Source organism: Arabidopsis lyrata, assembly GCF_000004255.2.
Source record: "Arabidopsis lyrata subsp. lyrata unplaced genomic scaffold ARALYscaffold_6, whole genome shotgun sequence".
Classification (NCBI taxonomy): Eukaryota; Viridiplantae; Streptophyta; class Magnoliopsida; order Brassicales; family Brassicaceae; genus Arabidopsis; species Arabidopsis lyrata.
In genome coordinates, this window is record NW_003302550.1 from 17,193,431 (window position 1) to 17,217,946 (window position 24,516).

Consider the following 24,516-nt stretch of genomic DNA (forward strand, 5'->3'; position numbering starts at 1 on the left):
ATGACTCTAAAAACACGACATATATCACGGCTAAAAACGGTAAAATCCATGATATATCAGCTAGCGGCTTTGTAGTCAAATATAACAGGATCCCTTGTTTATGATTGGGTATAAGAACAAGGCTTTCCGTCAGATTCTTATAGCTAAACTCGTGTGCAATTTAGTACAAGCTCCAAAAAACACTTATAGAACTTCTCCTCCACCTACAAATATTTGGAAACCATAAAAATGCTTGGCTAGCGGTTTTGGAGTCATATATGACAAGATCCAGTGTTTATTAATAAGTATCAGAACTAGGCTTGCGGTCGGATTCTGAAATTTAAAGTCGTGTGTGTTTGCGTAGAAGCTCCAAAAAAATCTTATAGAACTTCTCCCCCAGCCATAACGCTTTGGGAACCATTACAAAGCTTGGCTACCGGTTTTGGAGTCAATATAACAGGATCCCTTGTTTATGATTGAGTATAAGAACAATGCTTTCAGTCGGATTCTTATAGCTAAACTCGTGTGTGATTTAGTACAAGCTCCAAAAAAATTATAGAACTTCACCTTCACCTACAAAGATTTGGGAACCATTACAATGCTTGACTAGCGGTTTTAAAGTCAAATATGAAAAGAACCTGTGTTTATGATTGAGTATAAGAACTAGGCTTGCGGTCGTATTCTGAAAGTTCAAGTCGTGTGTGTTTGTGTAGAAGCTCCAAAAAACTCTTACAGAACTTCTCCCCCAGTCATGAAGCTTTGGGAACCATTACAAAGCTTGGCTAGTGGGTTTGGAGTCAGATATAGCAGGATCCCTTGTTTATGATTGAGTATAAGAACAAGGCTTTCAGTCGGATTTTTATATCTAAACTTTTGTGTGAATTAGTACAAGCTCCAAAAAACACTTATAGAACTTCTCCTCTACCTACAAAGATTTGGGAAACATTACAATGCTTGGCTAGCGGTTTTTGAGTCATATATGACAAGATCTAGTGTTTATGAATAAGTATAAGAACTAGGATTGCGGTCGGATTCTGAAAGTTAAAGCTGCGTGTGTTTTTACCTATATACTACAAGAAAACCTGCAATTTGGGACTCTTTGTTGTGACTATTTTTATGTTCGCAAAAAAGCGCGACTACTTTGTGTCTGTTTTGCCACTGTTAAACAACTACAAAAGAAACAGATGGAAACTAGTCGCTTATTAGCGACGGAAGTAAAGAGTCGGCCAACAGTCTCAATTTTGCGACTACTATCCGACCGTTTAGCGATTCTATATATTTGGTCGCAAACAGGTCGAATTGTGAGACTAATTAGCGACTTGTTATTTGGTCAGAAATGTTAGTCGCAAACCGGTCTCTACTTAGAGACCATTTTGCCACATATTTCGAATGTCTCTTGATGATGTGTGTTTTGAAAAACAGAATTAAGACTATAAATATTCAGTGTGATATATTTATTTACTTGTTTGCGTAATAAGTTAACGATTTATTAAACTTCACAATTTGGTAACATGCTTTCCATAATTTAAAGACAAGTTCTGGGTTCGATATCTACAGAACTCTTTTTTTCCACAACTTCTGGGTTCGATATCTACAGAACTCTTTTTTTCCACAACTTGACTAAACATCAAAAAACGGTCGCAATTTTGCCACATATTTGCGACTAACAAAGATAATCGAATTTCCACAACTCTCGATATTAAACATTCGAAATATCAGATTAGAGGTTTGTATATATGATTTCTTATACGTTACTACTTAGATATGATCGAATTTAGTTATAAAATACCTAACCAACCTTTATAAACTAAACATTCAAAAGTTCCAAAACAATTTAAAATAAATCTAAAAAAAGTTGTGAAACCAAAGGTTAACAGCCTAACACTTATATTTGTACTCTATACTACAAAACTAACAGTTTATGAGTGATTTCTATCACTTGAATGAGTCAAAATCCATAGATATATAAATTTTGTTTTGTGACGATTTCTTGTCAGTCACAAGTTAATCACACTTTGTGACTATTGTGTAACTTTAACGCGACTTGTACTGTGTGTCACTCCGTGTACTAGTCAAACCTAGGTTGTGACCATAATCTGACATATTGTGTGACCATTTTACGACTGATATTGTGACCCTTTCGCGTCTAGCACCTGAGATTAGCGACTATTTTGCTACAGATTACCAACGCTTGATATTTTCAATTCAAAATTTGTAAATTGAGGTTTGGTTACATGTTTTCTTATATTTTACTACTTTGATTTTATTGAAGTTAGTCAAAAAAGACTTAACCAACCTCTTGAATTTCAATGTTTACAATCCAAACATTCAAAATTTCCAAATCCATATGAACTAATCATGCTACTTTATGAACATGATAGAGAATTTTGTAAAATTTCTAAAATAAGTTGAGAAAGCCAGGTTTGACCAACCTAACACTTATATATGTCCTCTATTGTGATATAAGACTCGGTTAAGAGACTTATAAGAGCGCAAGGACTGACTCGAGTGATGGACTCGACCTAGGTGATCGAGCAGAAGCAGTTTCGACCAAATAACTCGACCAGGGGATCGAGTATGACTAACTCGACCAACTAACTCGACTTGAGGTCGAGCTTGATTGTTTTAAGCGTGGACGAGTGAATATGAGGAGGATTGATGTGAAACTTAAGCTGGCTGTAGCGCACTCTCTTAAGTTTCAGTGGGTGAGTTTATACGACAAGACTCAAAGGGATGAGGCCTGAAGTCGATGCGGAATCAAACAAGCTGGCTGTGACGCTCTCTCTTGTGAGATCAAAAGATGGATGTTAAGTGGATCGATGGCACCACAGAGATGATGGAAGGATCTCTGATACAGCAAGATAAACTCGAGCTTAGGTGAATCACACAACCTAAGAACAAGCAATAGTCTCTGCAAGGCGACGGCTTGAGAGGAAGAAAGTTCTACTTTATTAATATGAGAAAAAGCGTGAATGTTACAAAGCTGCAGGGGAACCTTATAAAGGGTTCTTCAGCTAGCCCTAGGGCGACTCAAATAACCAAAAACGACACAGCAACAGGACTTATTCGAAATTAAAAGAAAAGGAAAGTACTTAAACAACAAAAATGGAAAATAAGCAAAAATAAGCTAACTACGGTGCGCACTTGCTGGGGCTCGTTCCCTGGTCTCTTGGTATGCTCAAACCACTAGGAGAACTCATTCTTACCTGCACAAATCATAAATATTGAAAATACCTGGTTTTGGCTTGAAATGAGCTTGCTTGAGGCTGAAGTGGTCTTGTCTGGGTCTGGTCCGTCCAGCTTGATTTCCTTGATGCTTTCCTCCTCTTGGAGTCCTTTAAACTCTAATAGATGAAGATCTTCAAGAGTTTCCACGTGATTACCTTCAAGCTTGTGTTCTTGTTCTACTTGAAGCTTGTTAGATCCATGGCTTGTCTTGGACGTTACTTGCATCTCTGACGTGTTCTTTGTTGAAATCTTGATGTTTTTAGCTCCTGCACCTGCCAAAGAGATACACTTACAATGGGTTTCGGTTGGAGATGCTTCCTTGAGGCTAAGACGTGCAAAGTCCTCTGTTAGGTCCAAATCGGGTGCACTTGAGCTCTCTTGCAAAGTTATTGATTCTTGAATGTTTCTGGACATCTCTCCAAGTTCCATGGTGGGGAGAAGAGTCTCTACAGCCTTGTTGAACCCTTCCTTGAGCCTTCTTGCCTTAGAACGAGTCATTGGTCCATCTTTTACTTCGGGAATCTTTGGTTTGTCTTGGTTTGGTTCACAGCTCAGGTCAATGACCTCATCATCTTGGCTCTTGAGAATCTGTTCTAGCAGGTATTCCATCCTACTCGCAGAAGTGGGTGGAGGGGTGGGCTTGGTAAGAAGAACAACTGTATCGATCTGCATAGAACCAATCAGGCATGTTGTAATCACCAAGTGGAATAGCACGTCCATCTGCAACAGCTGCAGCTCTGTCTCCTCCTTGGTGTCGAGCGACACCGTGGTGGTGTCGATCGACACCCTCTGCGATTTCTGGTAGCACGTCACCCTGTTCATCAATTTTCTGACCATCCTCGTTGTATGCCTGACCATTTTTGTCACGTAACACTCCAGCAGCATCAAGTCTAACTATCAGCATCTTGTTGTAGGGTTCGAATTCCTTAAGCTCCTGTCACAAGTCAAAGAACAAAAAGAACGCGTAAGTAAAAATAAATAAAAAAAAGTTTAGACTAAATTCTCGACCTAATCTAATGGTGAAGAGAACTTCGGCAACGGCGCCAAATTTGATGTGAGTCAAATTAAGACCTAAGACTACTCTCTCAAATAAGAGATCAATTGCAGTACTTTAGGGTCGAGTTCCACAAAGCTCTCGTGTTCACACAATACACTAACAGGTTTCGAATTAAGCTAAACAAGTAAAGATTGCAAATTAAAATAAAATAAGTAATTAAAATTGAGATGTATATCAGATGGGAAAACGTAAGGTTTAGGGAATTCTCAGGAAATAAACTAATAGTAAATTTAGCAAATTAATTAGGATTATTTAACGAACCGTTCTAGAACTCAAAACACTAATGAATAGCTAACCACATCTCGATGCGCTAACTAACAAGTCTAATATCAGTAATTCCACCTCTCGATGCGAATTTCTAGATCTAGACTAGCATTAAATTCAGGTTTGATATGTTCACCTTAGTAGATAGGCCGATTCTTATTACACACCTATAAACCAGGCTCATCTAAGGTAGTTCCAGTAACAGGTGCCCTCTCGGATCAAATACCTATTATCCTAAGATCAGGTTCTAGTTAGCTACTCTAGAACAAGCATTAAGAACAACTTAGATGAAGAACTCTATGGATTAATCCTAACAGGTAATCAATTTACTAGTTCATCTAAATCCCTAATGGGAATCCCTAAACCTAACAAGCAAACTGCTCAGACATTGAGATTGAAACAAACAACATGTTATGAATAGAAAGCATAGAGAAATTAAGAGAAGAAGTAAAAGAGTTTAATAAATCTTCTCTGAGGGAGCTCTCTCCAATTATCTCCCAAAGGGTTCAAGCTCCAAAGTACAATAGAATGAAAATATGAGAGATGTCTTTAAAACAAAACCCTAAAAATCTATATATATGTCCTTAAAAACGTGCAGGGACTTCTTTGAAAATAGGGAAAACTTCTGGGGCAAATCTGCAAATCTTCATAACTTTAATAAGACGCGAAGTACAATTGCCGTCAGATCTTGGTGTCGACCGAGATCCATAATCTCCAAATTGGTCCCAAACGTGTAAAAACCTGAAAAGACTCAGAAACTCTCTAGAAACAACAAAAAGACTCTAAAAACAATACATATATCACGGCTAAAACAGGTAAAATCCGTGATATATCAGCTAGCGGTTTTAGAGTCAAATATAACAGGATCCCTTGTTTATGATTGAGTATAAGAACAAGGCTTTCAGTCGGCTTCTTATAGCTAAACTTGTGTGTTATTTAGTACAAGCTCCAAAAAAATCTTATAGAACTTCACCTTCACCTACAAAGATTTGGGAACCATTACAATGCTTAGCTAGCGGTTTTAAAGTCAAATATGAAAAGAACCTGTGTTTATGATTTGAGTATAAGAACTAGGCTTGCGGTCGGATTCTGAAAGTTAAAGTCGTGTGTGTTTGTGTAGAAGCTCCAAAAAAACTCTTACAGAACTTCTCCCCCAGTCATGAAGCTTTGGGAACCATTACAAAGCTTGGCTAGTAGTTTTGGAGTCAGATATAGCAGGATCCCTTGTTTATGATTGAGTATAAGAACAAGGCTTTCAGTTGAATTCTTATATCTAAACTTGTGTGTGAATTAGTACAAGCTCCAAAAAACACTTATAGAACTTCTCCTCCACCTACAAAGATTTGGGAAACATTAAAATGCTTGGCTAGCAGTTTTTGAGTCATATATGACAAGATCTAGTGTTTATGAATAAGTATAAGAACTAGGCTTGCGGTCGGATTCTGAAAGTTAAAGTCGTGTGTGTTTTTACCTATATACTACAAGAAAACCTGCAATTTGGGACTCCTTGTTTTGACTAGTTTTATGTTCGCAAAAAAGCGCGACTACTTTGTGTCTGTTTTGCCACTGTTAAACAACTACAAAAGAAACAGATGGAAACTAGTCGCTTATTAGCGACGGAAGTAAAGAGTCGGCCAACAGTCTCAATTTTGCGACTACTATCCGACCGTTTAGCTATTCTATATATTTGGTCGCAAACAGGTCGAATTATGAGACTAATTAGCGACTTGTTATTTAGTCAGAAATGTTAGTCGCAAACCGGTCTCTACTTAGAGACCATTTTGCCACATATTTCGAATGTCTCTTGATGATGTGTATTTTGAAAAACAGAATTAAGACTATAAATCTTCAGTGTGATATATTTATTTACTTGTTTGCGTAATAAGTTAACGATTTATTAAACTTCCAATTTGGTAACATGCTTTCCATAATTTAAAGACAAGTTCTGGGTTCGATATCTACAGAACTCTTTTTTTCCACAATTTGACTAAACATCAAAAAAAGGTCGCAATTTTGCCACATATTTGCGACTAACAAAGATAATCGATCACATTTATCAGAGATTTAGCGACTACGTTGCTACACACTAACAATTCTCGATATTAAACATTCGAAATATCAGATTAGAGGTTTGTTTATATGATTTCTTATACGTTACTACATAGATATGATCGAATTTAGTTATAAAATACTTAACCAACCTCTTTAATTTCAATCTTTATAAACTAAACATTCGAAAGTTCCAAAACCATTTGAAAATAAATCTAAAAAAAGTTGTGAAACCAAAGGTTAACAGCCTAACACTTATATTTGTACTCTATACTACTAAACTAAGTGTTTATGAGTGATTTCTATCACTTGAATGAATCAAAATCCATAGATATATAAAATTTGTTTTGTGACGATTTCTTGTCAGTCACAAGTTAATCACACTTTGCGACTATTGTGTAACTTTAACGCGACTTGTACTGTGTGTCACTCCGTGTACTAGTCAAACCTAGGTTTTGACCATAATCTGACATATTGTGTGACCATTTTACGACTGATGTTGTGGCCCTTTCGCGTCTAGCACCTGAGATTAGCGACTATTTTGCTAAAGATTACCAACGCTTGATATTTTCAATTCGAAATTTGTAAATTGAGGTTTGTTTATATGTTTTCTTATATGTTACTACTTTGATTTTATTGAATTTAGTTAAAAAAGACTTAACCAACCTCTTGAATTTCAATGTTTACAATCCAAACATTCAAAATTTCTAAATCCATATGAACTAATCATGTTACTTTATGAACATGATAGAGAATTTTGTAAAATTTCTAAAATAAGTTGAGAAAGCCAGGTTTGACCAACCTAACACTTGTATATGTACTCTATGCTACTAAAGTGAGTGTTTACGAGTGATTTCTATCAATAGAGTGAATCAAATCCATAGATTTTGAATTTTTCGTGTTGTGAGTTTTTATTGTCTGTCTCAACTTAGTCACACTTTGCGACTAGTTTGTGACATTATCGTGACATGCACCTATATTGTGACTAATTTACGACAAGTTTTGTGACTATTTGTCGATGAATATTGCAACTGTTTTGCAACTTTAGTTAAATTTTATGAAATTTTGCCAGGTATTTGGGCGCTTAATATTCCCCCCGAAATAATTGATGTTGCGATTGTTTTGCGACTAAAGAGAGACTCCTTTCGTTAATTACTAGGCAAAACACCAACTCGACTTTTCATTATCTCACAATCGATCTTCTTCTTCTCTCTCGATCTAGGGTTTCGTCAACCACAAACACTCTCTCACTTTGCGATTCTTCTTCTTCTCTCTCGATCTAGGTTAAAGTTTCTGATTTGCCCATGCATCTATGGGAAGAAGCAACACTAAGGGCCATTGGAAAAAAGTGGGATTCATCCGTTATATTGACGTGGACTCAGGAAGTATCAATGTTACAGTAAATGGTTTCAATCCTCTTGTCTTTCAAATGGTGGTGCCATTTGATACAGGTGATGAGGTGGTGGTTTCTTTAGAGTACGAGAAACTAGCCAATTTCTGTAATCATTGCTCTAGGCTTACACATGATATGGGATCAAGTCCAGACCTGCAAAAGAAAGTTGGAAGCAGGTCGTATGAGGAATATGGGGATAGAAGAGGTGTATCAAGGCAGCAACACATTACAAAACAAATGTATCAAGGGCAAGAAGGTGGATGGGAAAAACCCAGAAAGCCTGCTGCTAAGAGAGCTCTGGAATTCTCTGGAGAGGAATCTAGGGGAGGTTTCCATAACCAAATGGAGGTGGGAGATAATAGTAAGCATCTTCACCGCCGTTTTGATAAAAACAGGCACTTAATTGGGGGCAAAAAAAGAGTTTCCCTGGGACTTGGGCTGAAAGCAGTGAAGCTAAGAGGAATGGAATACCGAAGGTAGGTTTTTCTGTAACTCAGCATCAGGCACAAAGTACAGGTAATGCAAGAAATGCTGCAGGTCTAGCTTGGCTGAAACCGTTGTACCAGCCTAAATCAGTCTCTAAGGAGACGCAGGTTACCCTAAAGGATATTGGAAGTCCTAAAATCCCTGAGTTAAATGAGGTTCAGAGTGCTTTGGCAATGGAAGATGTTCCAGAGATGCAAGTAAAGAATCTCAAGGCAGGCTTACAGCTCTCGGAAAGTAATGACGATTTACTAGAGGATGGAGAATATCAAGTCGGTGAGGACAGTGATGTCCAGGCTACGAATGAGGATATTATTGAAGAGCAGGGGAAAGAGAGTCCCACGGAGAACAAGAGTGTTTTGAAAGGTAATATTCAAGCCTCTAATCTTTTTCATGCTGATATTGAATATGTTAGTCAAGGGATGAAAGGTATTAATCTAAAGAGTATTAAAAATCAGAAGAGTAGAGATGTTAATACTCTCGGTTCTAAAGGAATAACTGGTAATAAAATTTTTGCTATGTTTGTGGCTTCTCGAAGGAAAAGATTGTTGGCTAAGGTTATGTCTCTTAAATCTGCAGATGAAGTAAACAAACAAATCAGGTGGACCAAATCGAGTGTTGAAGAAAGGGATGGTGGATCTCCCAAAACCACAGGCTCATACGTGAAGATATGGAGCTGGAACTGTCAGGGAGTAAGGGATCTATGGAGAACGCACCAGCCATATATTTTATTTTTATCAGAAACTAAAAGATGTCTTTCTTATTTACAAAAATTTCAATCTCAATTTGGTTATAATAATTTGTATTCGGTTGATCCTCTCGGTGCTAGTGGAGGTTTAGCTTTATTCTATAATAATGAAATAAAATTACGTACAGTTTCTTTATGAGAGCAATCGGATTATCGATGTTAAAGCATTATTTGGGAAACAAATTGTGTTTATGTCGTTTGTTTATGGCGAGCCTGTTGCTACAAAACGCGATATCGTATGGGAAAAAATAACACAACTAGGTTCCAATCGGAAAAAACCTTGGCTCATGATTGGAGATTTCAATGAGCTTACTGGAAATCATGAAAAGACAAGTGGTATCTTACGATCAACAGCTTCTATTGTCTCTTTTAATCTTATGATTCGTCATAACGGTATGTTAGAATTTCTATGTTACGGAGATCAACTATCATGGAGAGGCAATAGGAACCAACAAATCGTCAAATGTAAGCTTGATCGAGCTCTAGGGAATGAGGACTGGCATAATTTGTTCCCGTATTCTAAAGTGGATTATTTGGATATGATTGGATCTGATCATAGACCGATTTTGTTGAGTTGTGAAAAGTTTTGGAAGAAGAAAAAATGACAATTTAGTTTTTGATAAGCGATGGGTTGGAAAAGATGGCCTTTCTGAGGCAATAGATTCATGTTGGAATCGAACAAAATTTTTTAAAATACTTGTTTTTGTGGATAAAATAAAAAATTATAGAAATTCTATTTCTTGGTGGAGGAAAAATAATATCCCAACGGGTCAGGCAAATATTTCTTCTCTTAAAATGGCTTTAGAGGAAGCAAAGAACGATGATTCGATCCCGCAGGGGGAAATAAGAAGAATCGAAAGTAAATTAAAGGAAGCTTATCATGAGGAAGAGCTGTATTGGAAACAAAAAAGTAGGAATTTTTGGCTAGAGGTGGGAGATAAAAATACGAAATATTTTCATGCTTCTACAAAAAAAAAAGGGGAAGAAATAAGATTTCAAGTCTATATGGACCAAATGATATTTGGGAGGAATCAGAGGCAGGAATGGAGAATATAGCGACAAACTACTTTAAAGATCTTTTTAATGTATCTAATACAAATGGTATAGCCGAGGTGGTTCAGGAGGTGTCTCCAATTATTATGGAGAACATGAATAAGGAATTAACCAGAGATATTACAGAAGCAGAAGTTAGGAAAGCTTTATTTTCCATGCATCCGGAAATAACACCAGGTCCAGATGGAATGACAGCTTTGTTTTATCAACGGTTTTGGCATTCTTTAAAGGAAGATCTGGTTGTATTGGTTCGAGAATTTTTCCGGACAGGAAGTTTCGATAAAAGGATAAATGAAACAAATATTTGTTTAATTCCAAAGACGGAAAGGTCACAACGCATGACAGAATTTAGGCCGATTTGTCTGTGTAATGTGAGTTACAAGATTATATCTAAAATTCTGTGTTTGAGGACCACGGTTAATTTCGGAGACCAAATCGGCGTTCGTATCAGGTAGACTTATCACAGATAACATCATGCTGGCACAAGAAATGTTCCATGGTTTACGTACGAATCATTTGTGTAAAACATAATTTTTGGCTATTAAAACAGATATGAGTAAAGCATATGATCGGATAGAATGAGATTTTTTAGAGGCAGTTATGACGCGACTAGGATTTCACTCTAATTCGATTTCTTGGATCATGTGGAGTGTTAGTTCAGTTTCATATCAGGTTTTGTTGAATAGGCAACCTAGGGGAAATATTATACCCAAAAGAGGTTTACGGCAAGGTGACCCTCTATCACCCTATTTATTTATTTCATGCATGGAGGTGCGGATTGCTAATATCAAAAAAGCGGAACGAGAGAAAAAACTAACCGACATTAAGATAGCAAAAAGAAGTCCTATATCACATTTGGTTTTTGCGGATGATAGTCTTTTCTTCTGCAAAGCAGACACTGAGCAATGTAAAACGGTTATGGATATTATTGGAAATTATGGAAAAGCTTCAGGGAAAGAAATAAACTTCAGTAAATCTTCGGTTATATTTGGTAAGCGTGTAGAAAACCAAAAAAAAGAGCAACTAAAACATTTCCTTGGTATTACTAAGGAAGGTGGAATGGGTACCTATTTGGGTATACCAGAGAGCCTTGGGGGCTCAAAAAGTAAAATCTTTAACTATGTCCAGGAAAGACTTAATGAACGGATCAATGGTCGGTCAGCCAAGTATCTGTCAAAAGGTGGAAAAGAAACAATGATTAAGTCTGTTGCTTTGGCTCTTCCAACATATGTCATGTCTTGTTTTAAAATTCCTCAAGAGTTAACATCTAAGTTAACAAGTGCTATTTCAAAATATTGGTGGAGTTCCAACGAGAGAGATCCTGGGCTCCGTTGGTTAGCATGGGAGAACATGTGCAAGGATAAAGAAGAATGAGGTTTAGGATTTCACTCCCTTGATAAATTTAATGATACCATGTTGGCTAAACAGTATTGGCGATTAATCCAAAATCCGAATTCTTTAATAACCCGAGTGCTTAAAGGTAGATATTTTAGAAATATTCATCTTTTACAAGCAAAAAAAACCAAACTCTCCATCGTTTGGTTGGAAGAGTATTTTTGCAACAAAAAAACTGGTTGAAATGTGAGCAAGATGGAACCTAGGATCTGGTTTCAGTCTATCGCTATGGCGGGATCCTTGGATTCCAGATATTAATCCTCGTCCTGCTAAAGGCAGATGAAAAATACTCCATCCAAATCTGATGGTTAACCATTTAATTAATCTGGTATCTAAACAATGGCACCTACCTATTCTGCAAGAATTTATGGACCCGAAAGATATCCAAATCATTAGGGGTCTCCCTATAAGTCAAGTGTATAAGCTGGATAAGCTTATTTGGCATCACACAAACTCAGGAAGGCATACAGTAAAGTCAGGTTATCGACTTGCCCAAGCTATGACAGATTTGGTTGAGTGGGGTCCAAGTTGTAAAATGCTACAAGCACAAGCATGGAAAATCAAAGCTCCTCCAAAAATAAAACATTTTTTATGGCAAATAGTTTCGGGATCCTTGGCAGTTACTTCTAAGTTAGCTCATCGTGGGATACGATGCGATATTATCTGTCAACGGTGTGAGATGGCTGAGGAAACAATTAATCATACGCTCTTTGAGTGCCGACATTCTCGAAAGATATGGGAGTTATCCGAGATTCCTTTAGTAACATGGTGTTTTCCTCTAACTTCGGAATATTCAAACCTAGATTACCTTTAATGGAGGTTACCACCTCCTCCGGAGGGGAGGGATAAAAATTATTGTTATGCCTGGATTTTGTGGTTCATATGGAAAGATAGGAATAGAAAGGTTTTCAAGGGATTATAATCTGAACCCATAGATATCTTAAACCACGCTCTGAATGAAAAATTAATGTGGGAAGAAGCTCAATTGGATCCGATTGAATCTTGTGCATTTAGGGAAACTTTAGATGGTCCAATTCCAACGATTAGATGTCGGACTGACGGCTCATGGAAATGTTTGGATCCAACTATGGGGCTTGGTTGGTGGTGTTTTCAAGGAAATGATCATACAATACTGCTTGGTGCTAAGTGTCTTTGTAGGTGTCCCTCTCCCCTTCACTCGGAGTTGGAAGCTTTAATTTGGGCTATGGAAACTATCCTTTCAAGAAGGATTGATTGTCAAGCGTTTGAAACAGATTATTTAGAGTTAATCTCGATGGTTCAGTCCCCTGAAGAATGGCCTGCTTTCTCCAATCTGCTAGATGATTTTAGTTTGCTCCGTGCTTCTTTTCCTCTTTTCTCTCTTTCTTCTATTTCACGTTTATGTAATTCTAAGGCGGATTGTTTAGCTCGATCTTCTAGACTTCTACTTTCGGAAGTTACTTTTGTAAACTCTTCTCCTCCTGATTGGGCAAACTATTCATTGAGTGACTTTTTAATTAATGTGTGGTTGACAAAAAAAAAAAAACTAAAGGTTAAAATGGTTCATAAAATAAACCAAAAGTTGCAATAACCAGTCATAAAAGGTCATAAAAACGAGGGTTCATGATCCAGTTAAATTAGTAATAGAACAAAAAAAGTGTTGCTAGGAGAAGAGTATCCTATGAGATATTTAAAGAAAATATTGTACAAAAGATTTTAAATGTAGTTATCTGAAAATCATTGTATTACTTATTATTTTATTTTATTTAATTAAAAATAAATAAAATATTAATTGCAACGAAATATTTCAGTATTTTTTTTAGTTAACAACCTCTATTTTTTTTTGTTCTTGTTCTTTCTGGATCCTAAAATTCAAATAGAAAATTGAGGTGAATCAGAAATCTAAAGGAGGTTTCATGGCCAAGGGTAAGGATGTTTGAGTAACAATTATTTTGGAATGTACCCGTTGTGTTCGAAATGATATTAAGAAAGAATGTGCAGGAATTTCTAGATATATTACTCAAAAGAATCGGCATAACACCCCTAGTCGATTGGAATTGAGAAAATTCTGTCCACATTGTTATAAACATAAAATTCACGGAGAAATCAAGAAATAGATCAAGGGTCTAAGTGGTAACCAAGGAATCCGGTTGCATATGGTTGAATTGCTAAATTTAGCTGAATTTATTTGTGATTTTTTGCGGAATATGGCTGAATAATTTAAAGTTCAAATGATAACTACTGAATATGGCTGAATTTTTTGAAAATGAAGATAATCAAATAAACTTCTAAAATTTTGAATTAGAAAAAAAAGATTCCAACAATATTAGTTAAAAACGAAATATTATGAAATACTTGTAACTAGTAAAAAATAAAGTTGAATTTTGAAGCAATTTAAAATTACTATATTAGAGATATAATCAAGTTACACAAACAAGAATTTGATTTATGCTTTTAAATTAATCAAATTCTCTAAAATATCTAAAAGTTCTTAAGATTACAAAAATTATCGAAAGTTTTAAGTTAATATATTTAAAGTTTTATCAAACATAATTATTAATTATATTGGTGATTTTGGTGAAATCTAAAGTTAATATATTTGATAATTTAATAAAACATAATTATCATTTAAAACCATAAAATCTTAAAATCAATTTTCACTTTTTGGTAAAAGTGAAATTATAATATTTGTATAATTTAGAATTTTTTACTAACAACTTTTACTATTAAATTTAAATATTTATATTTTCAAGAATAATTTAATTTTTTAATTAAAACAAAAACAACCTAACAAAAATAACCTCAAGTCTTCAAATGATGTAACATTATTTTATACTAGCAAAATTCCTCAACAATTCCTCAGAAGTCAAAACTAATGAATAATGCTAATGGAGATGTCTTGTTACATGAATCTCAAGTAGTCAGCCGGTTAGATCCATCCGGTTTAATTACCTTATTTTGCAATTCATGTCATTGGTTTAAATTAAACCAAAATTGAAAGCCATTATTTTTCTGAAAATCAATCGATAGACAAACTTTCCTCTTCTCTCATCAATCTACTCTCTCGCCGCCATTAGTAGGAGTCCGAGCCACATATGCCACTATTTGAAAAAAATTAATCTGGCGTGCCATCTTATAATCTGAGTGCCACCATAAATGTGATATCTCCAAATTACCCTTAATGAATTAGGGCGAATTGGTACGGAATAGTACAACTTGGTACAACTAAGAAATAATAATACAACTGGTACATATGAGAGATTGTAAGATGATTGGTCCAAATGGTACAACTGAGATATAATAGTACAATTAGTACAAATAGGTATAACTATATATAAATAGGAACAATTGGTACAAATGGTATTACTGATATATAATAGTACAACTGATACAAATGGTACAACTGACATATTAATAGGGACAACCGGTACAAATATATCAATAGTACAATGAATACAAATGGTACAACTGATACATGGACAACTAGTACAACACATACAGGAACAACTGGTACAAATGGTAAAATTTTAAAAAATTATAATTTTAAACCCTAGCGCCGTCACACTCACTAATTCGTTTCTTCTTTGCTTTGTTCATTGACGTCGCCGCCGATTCTACACCAACGCCGATTCTCCTCCACCGTCGATCCTCCTCCACCATCGATTCTCCTCCACCGCCGATTCTCTTCCACCGCCGATTCTCCTCCACCGCCGATTCTTCTCCGTCACTACAAAGCCGATTTGGGAGAAATCTAGATCGGGATTGTTGTTAATCTCAGATCTGTGAGAAGAACGAAGATCTATGGATCTAGAATGAGAAGATCGAAGAGAGGGAAGAAAGATCCATGGAGAAAAAGAGGTTTCGTTGATGGTTAGAAGAGGAAGAAGAGATTTAGGGTTAAGGTTTCGAAAAATCTAGAAGAAGAAGAAGAAGTCGCCGATGAAGGAGAAAGAGACGGAAGAAGAGAAGCGTGAAAGGAGAAAGAGATGGAAGAGGAGAAGCGTGAAAATGAAATAGAAGAAGAAGAAGATAAAATAATTAGGTTTTAGGTAGGCAATGGCAAGGATACGTAAATACTGAATTAGGGTAAAGGTTTTTTGACATTTACTACAGATTTTATATTAAAAAATAAATAAAAAATATAATATAATATAAGAGTGGCATAAACGATTACTTTTTCTGAGGAAGTGGCATTAGTGACAAAAATTCCATTAGTAGACGGTCAGAGGTTTGGGATTTATCTATCTCAGTAATCTCCGTTACATGTCTGCCGAGAACTCGGGCTCGGAGGCGTCCAGTCGGAAGGAGGCCCTGGAGCGGCTGAAAGCTACTCGGAAAGGAGGACTTCGGAATAGTGGTGGGTTCAAGATTAGGCTGCAAAAGCCTATTTTCGATACAGTTGGTGATGAAGAGTATGAATCACTTGTTTCCCGACGGCGTGAGGAAGCTCGCGGGTTTGTGGTGGACGATGGGAATCTGGGATATGTGGACGAGGGTGAGGAGGAGGATTGGTCGAAGCCCAGTGGTGGTGCAGATTCGGACGATGGTGGCGGGAGACTGCAGAGGAGGAAGACTGAGAAGAAGAAGAAGAAGAAGAATAAGGCGAATCTGTCGCTTAAGGCTACGGCTACTATTACAGGTAAAGGGAGACTTTCTTCCATGTTCACATGTTCGAGTTTTAGCAAGACTGATAAGGTAAAATGTGAGAGTATTCTTGATGAGGTATTAGCTGAGGTTACTCCTGATGATATCGATAGAGAAAGACATCATAAGCGAAGGAAACAACCAGCTGCACTGAACAAGAAAAATCTGAGAATGGAAATGCAGGATTCAGAACCAACACCCTCCATTGTTTCCATGGAGAAAGAGCAAGCTACCTCGACAATGGAAATGCAGGATTCACCCGAATTTGAAGTCATCCCTCCTCATGATTCTAGACAAAGTGATGCCAATCAGGTGTTTAAATTGAATGCTTGCCAAAAGGAATTTGATTTGGGTGCTGATGGATCACTTCTTTTTTACATTCTTGATGCTTACGAGGAGCCTTTTGGCGCTAGTAAGGGTATAATATATCTGTTTGGGAAGGTGAGTCTCTTCTATTCCCTTGTGCTTTTAAGTTGTTCTTCTTTGGATTAATTCGGACACACTCTCAGGTTAAAACGGGAGATACATACAAGAGTTGTTGTGCGGTAGTTAAGTATATCCAGAGATGTGTTTATGCTATCCCAAATGATACCATCTTTCCTTCCCATGAAATAATGACTCTCGAGCAAGAGGTGAAAGAGTCTCGACTTTCTCCTGAATCCTTCCGAGGGAAGTTACATGTGAGTTTCACTACTTGTATTACTTATTGGTTACATGTGACTTTGACTACTTGTGTTACTTATTGCTTAGATCTCTCTGTCCTCTATTATTTACTGTTTTTTTGGCCGTGTCTTCTCAGGAAATGGCATCCAAACTGAAGAAGGAAATTTCTCAGCAATTGTTACAACTCAATGTTTCAAATTATAGCATGGCACTTGTCAAGGTTTGGTTCTTTACTCTAACTTTCCATGTATTCTAGCAGCAAAACTTCTCTTTTGACTCTCTGTTCTGCTCTCCTTTGATGAACATCAGAGAAACTATGCATTTGACAGGCCTGATGTGCCTGCTCGCGAACAATATGTTTTGAAGATAAATTATCCATTTAAGGTACATTTCATCTTCAAAAGTTGTCTGTTCTTTTTTTTTTTTTTTAGTTTCCGTACTCAACACAATAATACTTTTGTCTTTGTTGTCATAGGATCCTCCACTTCCAGAAGACCTTAAAGGGGAGTCTTTTTGCGCTGTGCTCGGCTCTCATACCAGGTTTTGGCATCTTACTGCTAAGTTTATTTACCTTTCCCTGTTTTTGATAGTCGATTAGTTAAGTTTCCATTTACTGGTCCTTTGTAAGCTTCTTAATTAACTTAATTTATATGCAGTGCTCTGGAGCTTTTTATCCTCAAAAGGAAGATCATGGGACCTTCATGGCTCAAAATTTCAATCTTTTCTGCCACTTTAAAATCTCAACGAGTAAGGCCTTGAAAAAGTACCATGATCATCCTTGCTAGTGATTTTTAGTTCTGTTTTTTTTTTTCCCAGTAATGAGGACTTGACACTTGTGCAGGTGAGCTGGTGCAAGTCTGAGGTTACTGTTGAATCTCCCAAGGTTATCACTGTTTCAATTCCGGAGGAAAAAACGGTTCATCCTCCTGCTGTCATTACAGCCATTAACTTAAAGACCATAGTCAATGAAAAGCAGAACATCAGCGAAATTGTTTCTGCGTCTGTTCTCTGCTTTCACAACGCCAAGGTTTGTTCTACAACATTTGACCTAAGCTTCTTATCCGTCGTTTCTCTCTGTTAAAAATATGGATGTTTCCATGAGTGTTCGTCACCTCAGATGGTTATGCTACTACGTTCTTAAGTATGATCATGACATTACCAGTCACAAGTAGTTATTTCAGATGTGTTTTTTGTGTGTTTGAGCTGGTTTGTGGACGATTTTCTCTTATGTCGACATGAGTAGCTTGACATTTGATGTTCCTTGGTCTTTCAGATTGATGTTCCAATGCCAGGTCCAGAAAGAAAGCGATCTGGTGTTCTGAGTCATTTCACTGTTGTCAGGAATCCTGAAGGAACCGGCTACCCAATTGGTTGGAAAAAAGAAGTGGCTGACAGAAATTCAAAGAACGGCTGCAGTGTTTTAAGTTTTGAAAACAGGTATTTCGCAGCTCTGTTGCTGTATAGGCTGTGCTTTTGATCCATATATATCTTTGGCAATTCATGTTGCTTTCATCCAACATTTCTTTTCTTTTTCTTACTGCAGTGAAAGAGCATTGCTGAACCGATTGTTTCTGGAGTTGAACGAATTAGACAGTGATATTCTTGTGGGACATAATATATCAGGTTTTGATCTGGATGTCCTTCTCCAAAGAGCCCAGGTAAAGCAAATACTCTTTTTTACCATTTAAAAAAATGGCTGTGTCTTCAAGGAACTATAGCGTGCTCCGGTAGACGTGATGCTATATTAGTTTTGTAAGGACTTGTCTTCTATGCAGAAGTAACATTAATAAGCTAGCAAGTTCTTATTTTATGCATTGTACATCATTTAGTCCCTTTTCTCAGTCTCTCCTGTTATGATGGTGACGTAACAGAGATACGAACATAACTTCTGTTTTTCTCTAAAAACTGAATGATTATTGTGCAGGCTTGCATAGTTAAGAGTAGCATGTGGTCGAAAATTGGCCGTCTCAAACGCTCTTTCAAGCCTAAGCTTAAAGGGAACACTAATTTTGGGTCCGGAGCTACACCAGGGCTTATGTTTTGCATTGCTGGAAGACTCTTATGTGATATAGATCTATGTTCTCGTGACTTGTTGAAGCAGGTAGATGCTCAACTCTTATAAGCAGTGAACTGAAGCTTCGTCCCTCACCTATATGCTTCTGGCTGTTGCAGGTCAGTTATTCATTAACAGACCTTTCAAAGACACAGCTGAACTAGGACAGGAAAGAGATATCGCCTAATGATATTCCCAAAATGTTTCAGTCATCGAAAACACTTGTGGAACTTGTAAGTTCTTTAGTTTGTCCACTCATGTCTATTTTATGGATACAAACTAGTACTACCTCACTAGAGACGATAGGTTATGATTCCTTGCAAGCGAAATAATTTATTGCATACTGGAGAAGGATAATGATCCAGTCATACGTAGAAGTAAAGGAGTAGCAGATAACATCAGTTGACGTAAGGTTGATAAGTGATGACTGCATCTTAGTTTCTTCCTTGCTATAACCTTTCGGTTTTCTTCGGTTCAGATTGAACGTGGTGAGACAGATGCATGGTTATCCATGGAGCTCATGTTTCATTTAAGTGTTCTTCCTCTCACTCTCCAGCTTACCAACATAAGTGGCAATCTCTGGGGGAACACTCTTCAGGTAATGAATGACTCAGTTCTAGCTCTCCCTCTCTCTCTCTCTGAAACGTTATCTGGTGACTTAAATTTTTTTTTTTTGTTCATTACTAGGGAGCCAGGGCGCAAAGAAATGAATACTACTTACTACATACATTCCACTCGAGAAAGTACATTCTCCCAGACAAAATTTCGCAACATATGAAGGAAAGAAAGTCATCAAAAAGAAGAATCAATCATGGTCCAGAAGACCACAATGTAGATGAATTGGATGTTGACTTGGCTTTGGAAAACGATCAGGGCAACAAAACAAAAAAGGGTCCAGCCTACGCTGGTGGATTGGTCTTGGAGCCAAAGAAAGGCTTATATGACAAATATGTGTTGCTTCTCGATTTCAGTAGTCTTTACCCGTCTATTATACAGGTTAGTAGACCGTTTTCTATTTCTCATGGCTGTTTCCACTTGATTGGTACATAACGGTCATTGTAATTTCAGGAATATAATATCTGTTTCACGACTATATCATGATCAGAAGACGGAGTTCCTCGTTTACCCTATAGTCAGACACCTGGAATTCTTCCCAAGGTATGTTTACACTAGTTTCTTTCTATTGTGACTTCTCTCGGTTCCGTACTCGATCTTTTATAGGTCTTCAAACACCAAATCTATAAGTCAGGCCAACCAAACCAGAAATTAATAGAAAGAAACAAAAACTCAACAAGCGAAAATAACATATTTTGCCTCGTTTTCTCTCGAGGTATATGCGGAAAGTCATCAGAATAATGCGACCCAACAGTTCATTGTATTGGTGATTGCTGTGTGCTGTAGTTCGATTAAACTAATCTTGACTTCATGTTCTAAACTATAGCTCTATGCATTTATTGGTGCCACGACTTTGAGTTTCTCTCCTTGTTCTGTTATGCCAAGTCTAATAAAGATTAGATCATAAATTTCACAACATGTCTTTGTTTTAGTTGATGGAACATTTGGTCAGTATAAGGAAATGCGTCAAACTAAAGATGAATGATAGTAAGATTTTGACTAAGATCAATTATCCTTAAAGTACTATCATGTCATTGCAGTATTTAAGGTGTCAATCCAAATGGGTGTGATGCTAGCAATCAAGATGCAATCAGATATCACAGAGTCAAGCCAAGCAATAACAGGTTTTGGTGTTGTTAACAGTCCTAAGTGATCATGCAAAAACAGAAATTATAACAGAACTAGCTAATATACTCGACCAACACAGCCTGATGCCAAGCACTGGGTGTGGTCGAGTATCAGGTCGAGTAACAGCAGAAACTGCAATAAAACTACTCTACCACACAGTCCGTTTGCCAGACACTGGATGTGGTCGAGTAACAGGTCGAGTACTAAATGGAAACTGCAATAAAACTACTCTACCACACAGTTCGTTTCCAAACCGCTGGGTGTGGTCGAGTACTTCAAGTGAAATAAGTAAAAATGCAAAAACTAAGCAACAAGTAACGAGATCAAGCAATCAATAGCGATGTGAACAAAGAAATCAATTGGAAGAGAAATTCCCGAGGATGGGGTAATCGAGTAGTGAAGTCTCCTTAATCTAACAGGTGGTTAACATGCTCAACAAACTATCCCTAGACAACAAGTTCAATAGCCAAATCAAAGTGCTACCGCAACAGAGATCCTCAAGCAAAGCTAGTCCCAGACTCAATCACCATTGACGAGAGCTAACCTAACAGGCATTACGAAACAACAAGTCTAAGCCAAAACGCTCCCTGTAACCAATACCTTGGTACTGAGCCACGAATCTCTGGAATTAGTGGTTCAGACATTTCATCGAACACCTTTTGGGTGCGGAAATGTCTGGGCTCAGATTCCAGTTGATCAGAAAGCAATCAGCATTAAGAACAACTAATCCAGAAGGGATCTACCAATCAAACTCAACCACCTAGCAGATCAAGGATTCTAAACTACTCTAACCCATCCTCAAGAACCCTAATCACTACTCAAAACTCATGAACATGAACATAAACCCAGAAATGCATAAAAACTTCATACAAGCAAGATCTCAACAAGATGAACAACTTTGTAGAAGAAATCAAAAGCAAATACTCAATAGATTAAGAGAAATCTGGATTACAAAGATGAAGAAACACTAATTGTTCTGCAGAAAATAACTTAGACAGAATAAAACTTAGTCTGAAAATTATGAGAAACAACCTATTTATAGCAAATACTAGGAAACCCTAAATCACAAGACGACAAAGTATTAAGGCGGTTTACGGAGATACTCGACCCTTGTGATCGAGTAGAGAGGTTGAATAAAGTTGACGCCTTTGCGATTTCTTGCTCTGGGCATGTCGTGATCGAGCATTTAGGTCGAGTATGTGCTCGAGTTCTGCTTCATCCTCTTCTCTTCCTTATGCTCAATGTCTGGTTGAGTTGGGATCTGAGAAGACTGTGAAGCTTGTGATCAAGTGGCTGCGGGGAGGTGGTGATCGAGTAGATTGGTTGGTGGCACGCTCTGGACTGCTTCTTTAACCCTGCGATCGAGTATGTGGGTAGACTGGCAGGATGGACTGCCCTGTGATCGAGCAGAACTGTGAATTGGCAGGATGGACTGCCCTGTGATCGAGCAGAACTGTGAACTGGCAGGATGGACTGCCCTGTGATCGAGCAGAACTGTGAACTGGCAGGATGGACTGCCCTGTGATCGAGCAGAACACTCCTGATGGTCTGCTGAGCTGACTGCTTCCCTCTCTGCTACTGGTGATCGAGCAGAATGGTCCAAATGTGACTTTCAGCTATGTTTTTCCTCTTTCTGAACACCAATAGCCCCGAAGCACCTGAAACAACTCAAATATGCAACATGCATGCAAAACTACCCTAATCATGCAAAGTGATGACAAATGATGAAGAATGGTATGAAACAATGACGAAATGATGATAAAGTGATGCTAAATGGATGCTCAAAACAAGTGAAATATAGACATATCAACTCCCCCAAACTTAGTCTTTGCTTGCCCTCAAGCAAACAATTAAGAACAAGCTAGAGGAGAGGTTTGAAAGCGGGGACTCAGAACCAAAGCATGCAGACAAAGCAAATGAACTCAATGTCCAAGTTAGTAATTGTGGAATGCTTAGAGACCAAACTCTACTTAAAAACTTTAGCCATATTCATCACAAGACAACCTAACATTTGTTCCAATCTACACACACCTTCAGATCATCAATTCCCTTTAACATTGATTAAGCTCAAACCATGAATCAAGCAAAACATTGTTGAAGAACTCATTTGGTTTAAAGGACAAGGCTGAGAAACAAAGATGGTCCCTCTGTAAATGGTTTCAGACTTTTTCACAGTAACAGGGAACTCTCATGAATGGACAGAGCTTTAGTAGAATGCTAAAGGTTAGAACCAACCTACGCATACAAGAACAGACCCCATCTACCCAAATAACCATAATCATATCAAACTCTATAGATGGTCCTATCTCTAAACCCCAGAAATGATCCTAATTCTACCCTTTTGCACTCAAGGCATGTTTCAATAATCTCTTGGATCAACCCATTCTTTGTTTTTGGTTTTTGTTCTAAGGAGAGGTTTTCTTTTAGACTTTCTAGCGGATTGGGACTTTCTTTAACAACTAAGGCTCTTCTTCTCATCTCATGACTTAAGACAACTCTAGGCTTTTGCCTTTCTTTTTACTTTGCACAGAGCCTAACTTCTTTTATTTTCAAGCTTCCCAATTCCTTTACTAGACTAACATGATATTCTTTTCTGTTTCACTTCCATCTCCTAAGAACAATAACACTTGTCTTTCTTTCTCAATTTTATTCCAAACACATTCCCAAACCCAAAGTAAAACTCCCACCTAGTCCTATCTAGCCCAAAAAGCGTGGACTAGAACTACATGGGATACCATTCTTGTCGGTTCATACCTAACACTTTCTACCAAGCTCAATCCGGAAATAGGCCTCACACACACACAAATTTATTCAGGGCTTGAAAGAAAGGTTAGGTTCAGGGTGGGGGAAACTGTTCCAATGATGGGAATCAGCTACTTGGATTAGCAAGAGTGGTAGAAGGTGAAAGAAAATCCAAGTATGTGTATTGGTAGCCACAAGTTCAACAACAATGCAAAGACATGATAATTATAAGTCAAGTTCAGGTTCTAATAGATAGGGAAAAGAATCACATCCAGCATGCTTCAATTAAAACAAGAGAGTCAAGTTGTGAATTCCAAATATGGTGCAGTCTTAATTCAAGTTCTATCACAAGCATTAAACAACTAGTAACGAGGGCATTGAATTCATTCAGTAAATGAGCATGCTTACAAGGTTATCTCATCATCATCCCCTATGCATATGCAACAATCCTATATGACACATTCTAGATTCAATCTTAAAATGAAAATGCAACTACATGAACACTCTATTTTTGTGAAACCATTTTCAGAAATTTTTCAAATTTTTAGGGTTTTTTCAATGACATAGATGAATGCAGACAATATGTACAATGCAAGAAAAATTTGAAAACAAGAACAAAGCAAACACATCAGATACTTCCTGAGCCCTCCCCCAAACTTAAATTACACAGTCCTCTGTGTAACAAAGATTTGGAAGAGAGTACTCAGGACAAATAAATAAAGAAAGAAGACATGAGATGGTATAAACAATGGGGAAGTGGAGTTGTTACCTCAACTGAAGAAGGAGTTGATGTTCTCATCAATGCTTGCTTGTGTAAACATCATACTCGACCATGTTTCTTCATCAGCATGTGGCCTCGCATGATAGAGTGACATGTTGAAACTTCAAAAATCTTGAGACTAAAACCCCATTGATACTCGATCACACAGCTTCACTTGCTCTTTGCCGGATGTGGTCGAGTGTTCTGTTGCACACTCAGAGCCAGAATCCACTTCACTCAGCTCATGACACTTATCTCCTGAAAACATTACTAAAACGCATTA

General features: G+C 37.3%; 1 protein-coding gene across 1 annotated transcript; it reads left to right on the forward strand.

Moving 5' to 3' along the window:
• The first annotated feature begins 14,624 nt into the window (after positions 1-14,624).
• LOC9310542 (DNA polymerase alpha catalytic subunit) lies at positions 14,625-20,516 on the forward strand. The gene is made up of 16 exons (XM_021023487.1): positions 14,625-14,708; positions 15,847-16,713; positions 16,782-16,952; positions 17,072-17,155; positions 17,245-17,319; positions 17,411-17,475; positions 17,592-17,682; positions 17,777-17,962; positions 18,209-18,372; positions 18,479-18,593; positions 18,860-19,036; positions 19,108-19,221; positions 19,467-19,586; positions 19,676-19,984; positions 20,057-20,146; positions 20,319-20,516. The coding sequence occupies exons 2-12, from the start codon at positions 15,892-15,894 to the stop codon at positions 19,150-19,152; spliced, it is 1,995 nt and encodes a 664-aa protein (XP_020879146.1). The 5' UTR covers positions 14,625-14,708; positions 15,847-15,891; the 3' UTR covers positions 19,153-19,221; positions 19,467-19,586; positions 19,676-19,984; positions 20,057-20,146; positions 20,319-20,516.
• Positions 20,517-24,516: the final 4,000 nt, after the last annotated feature.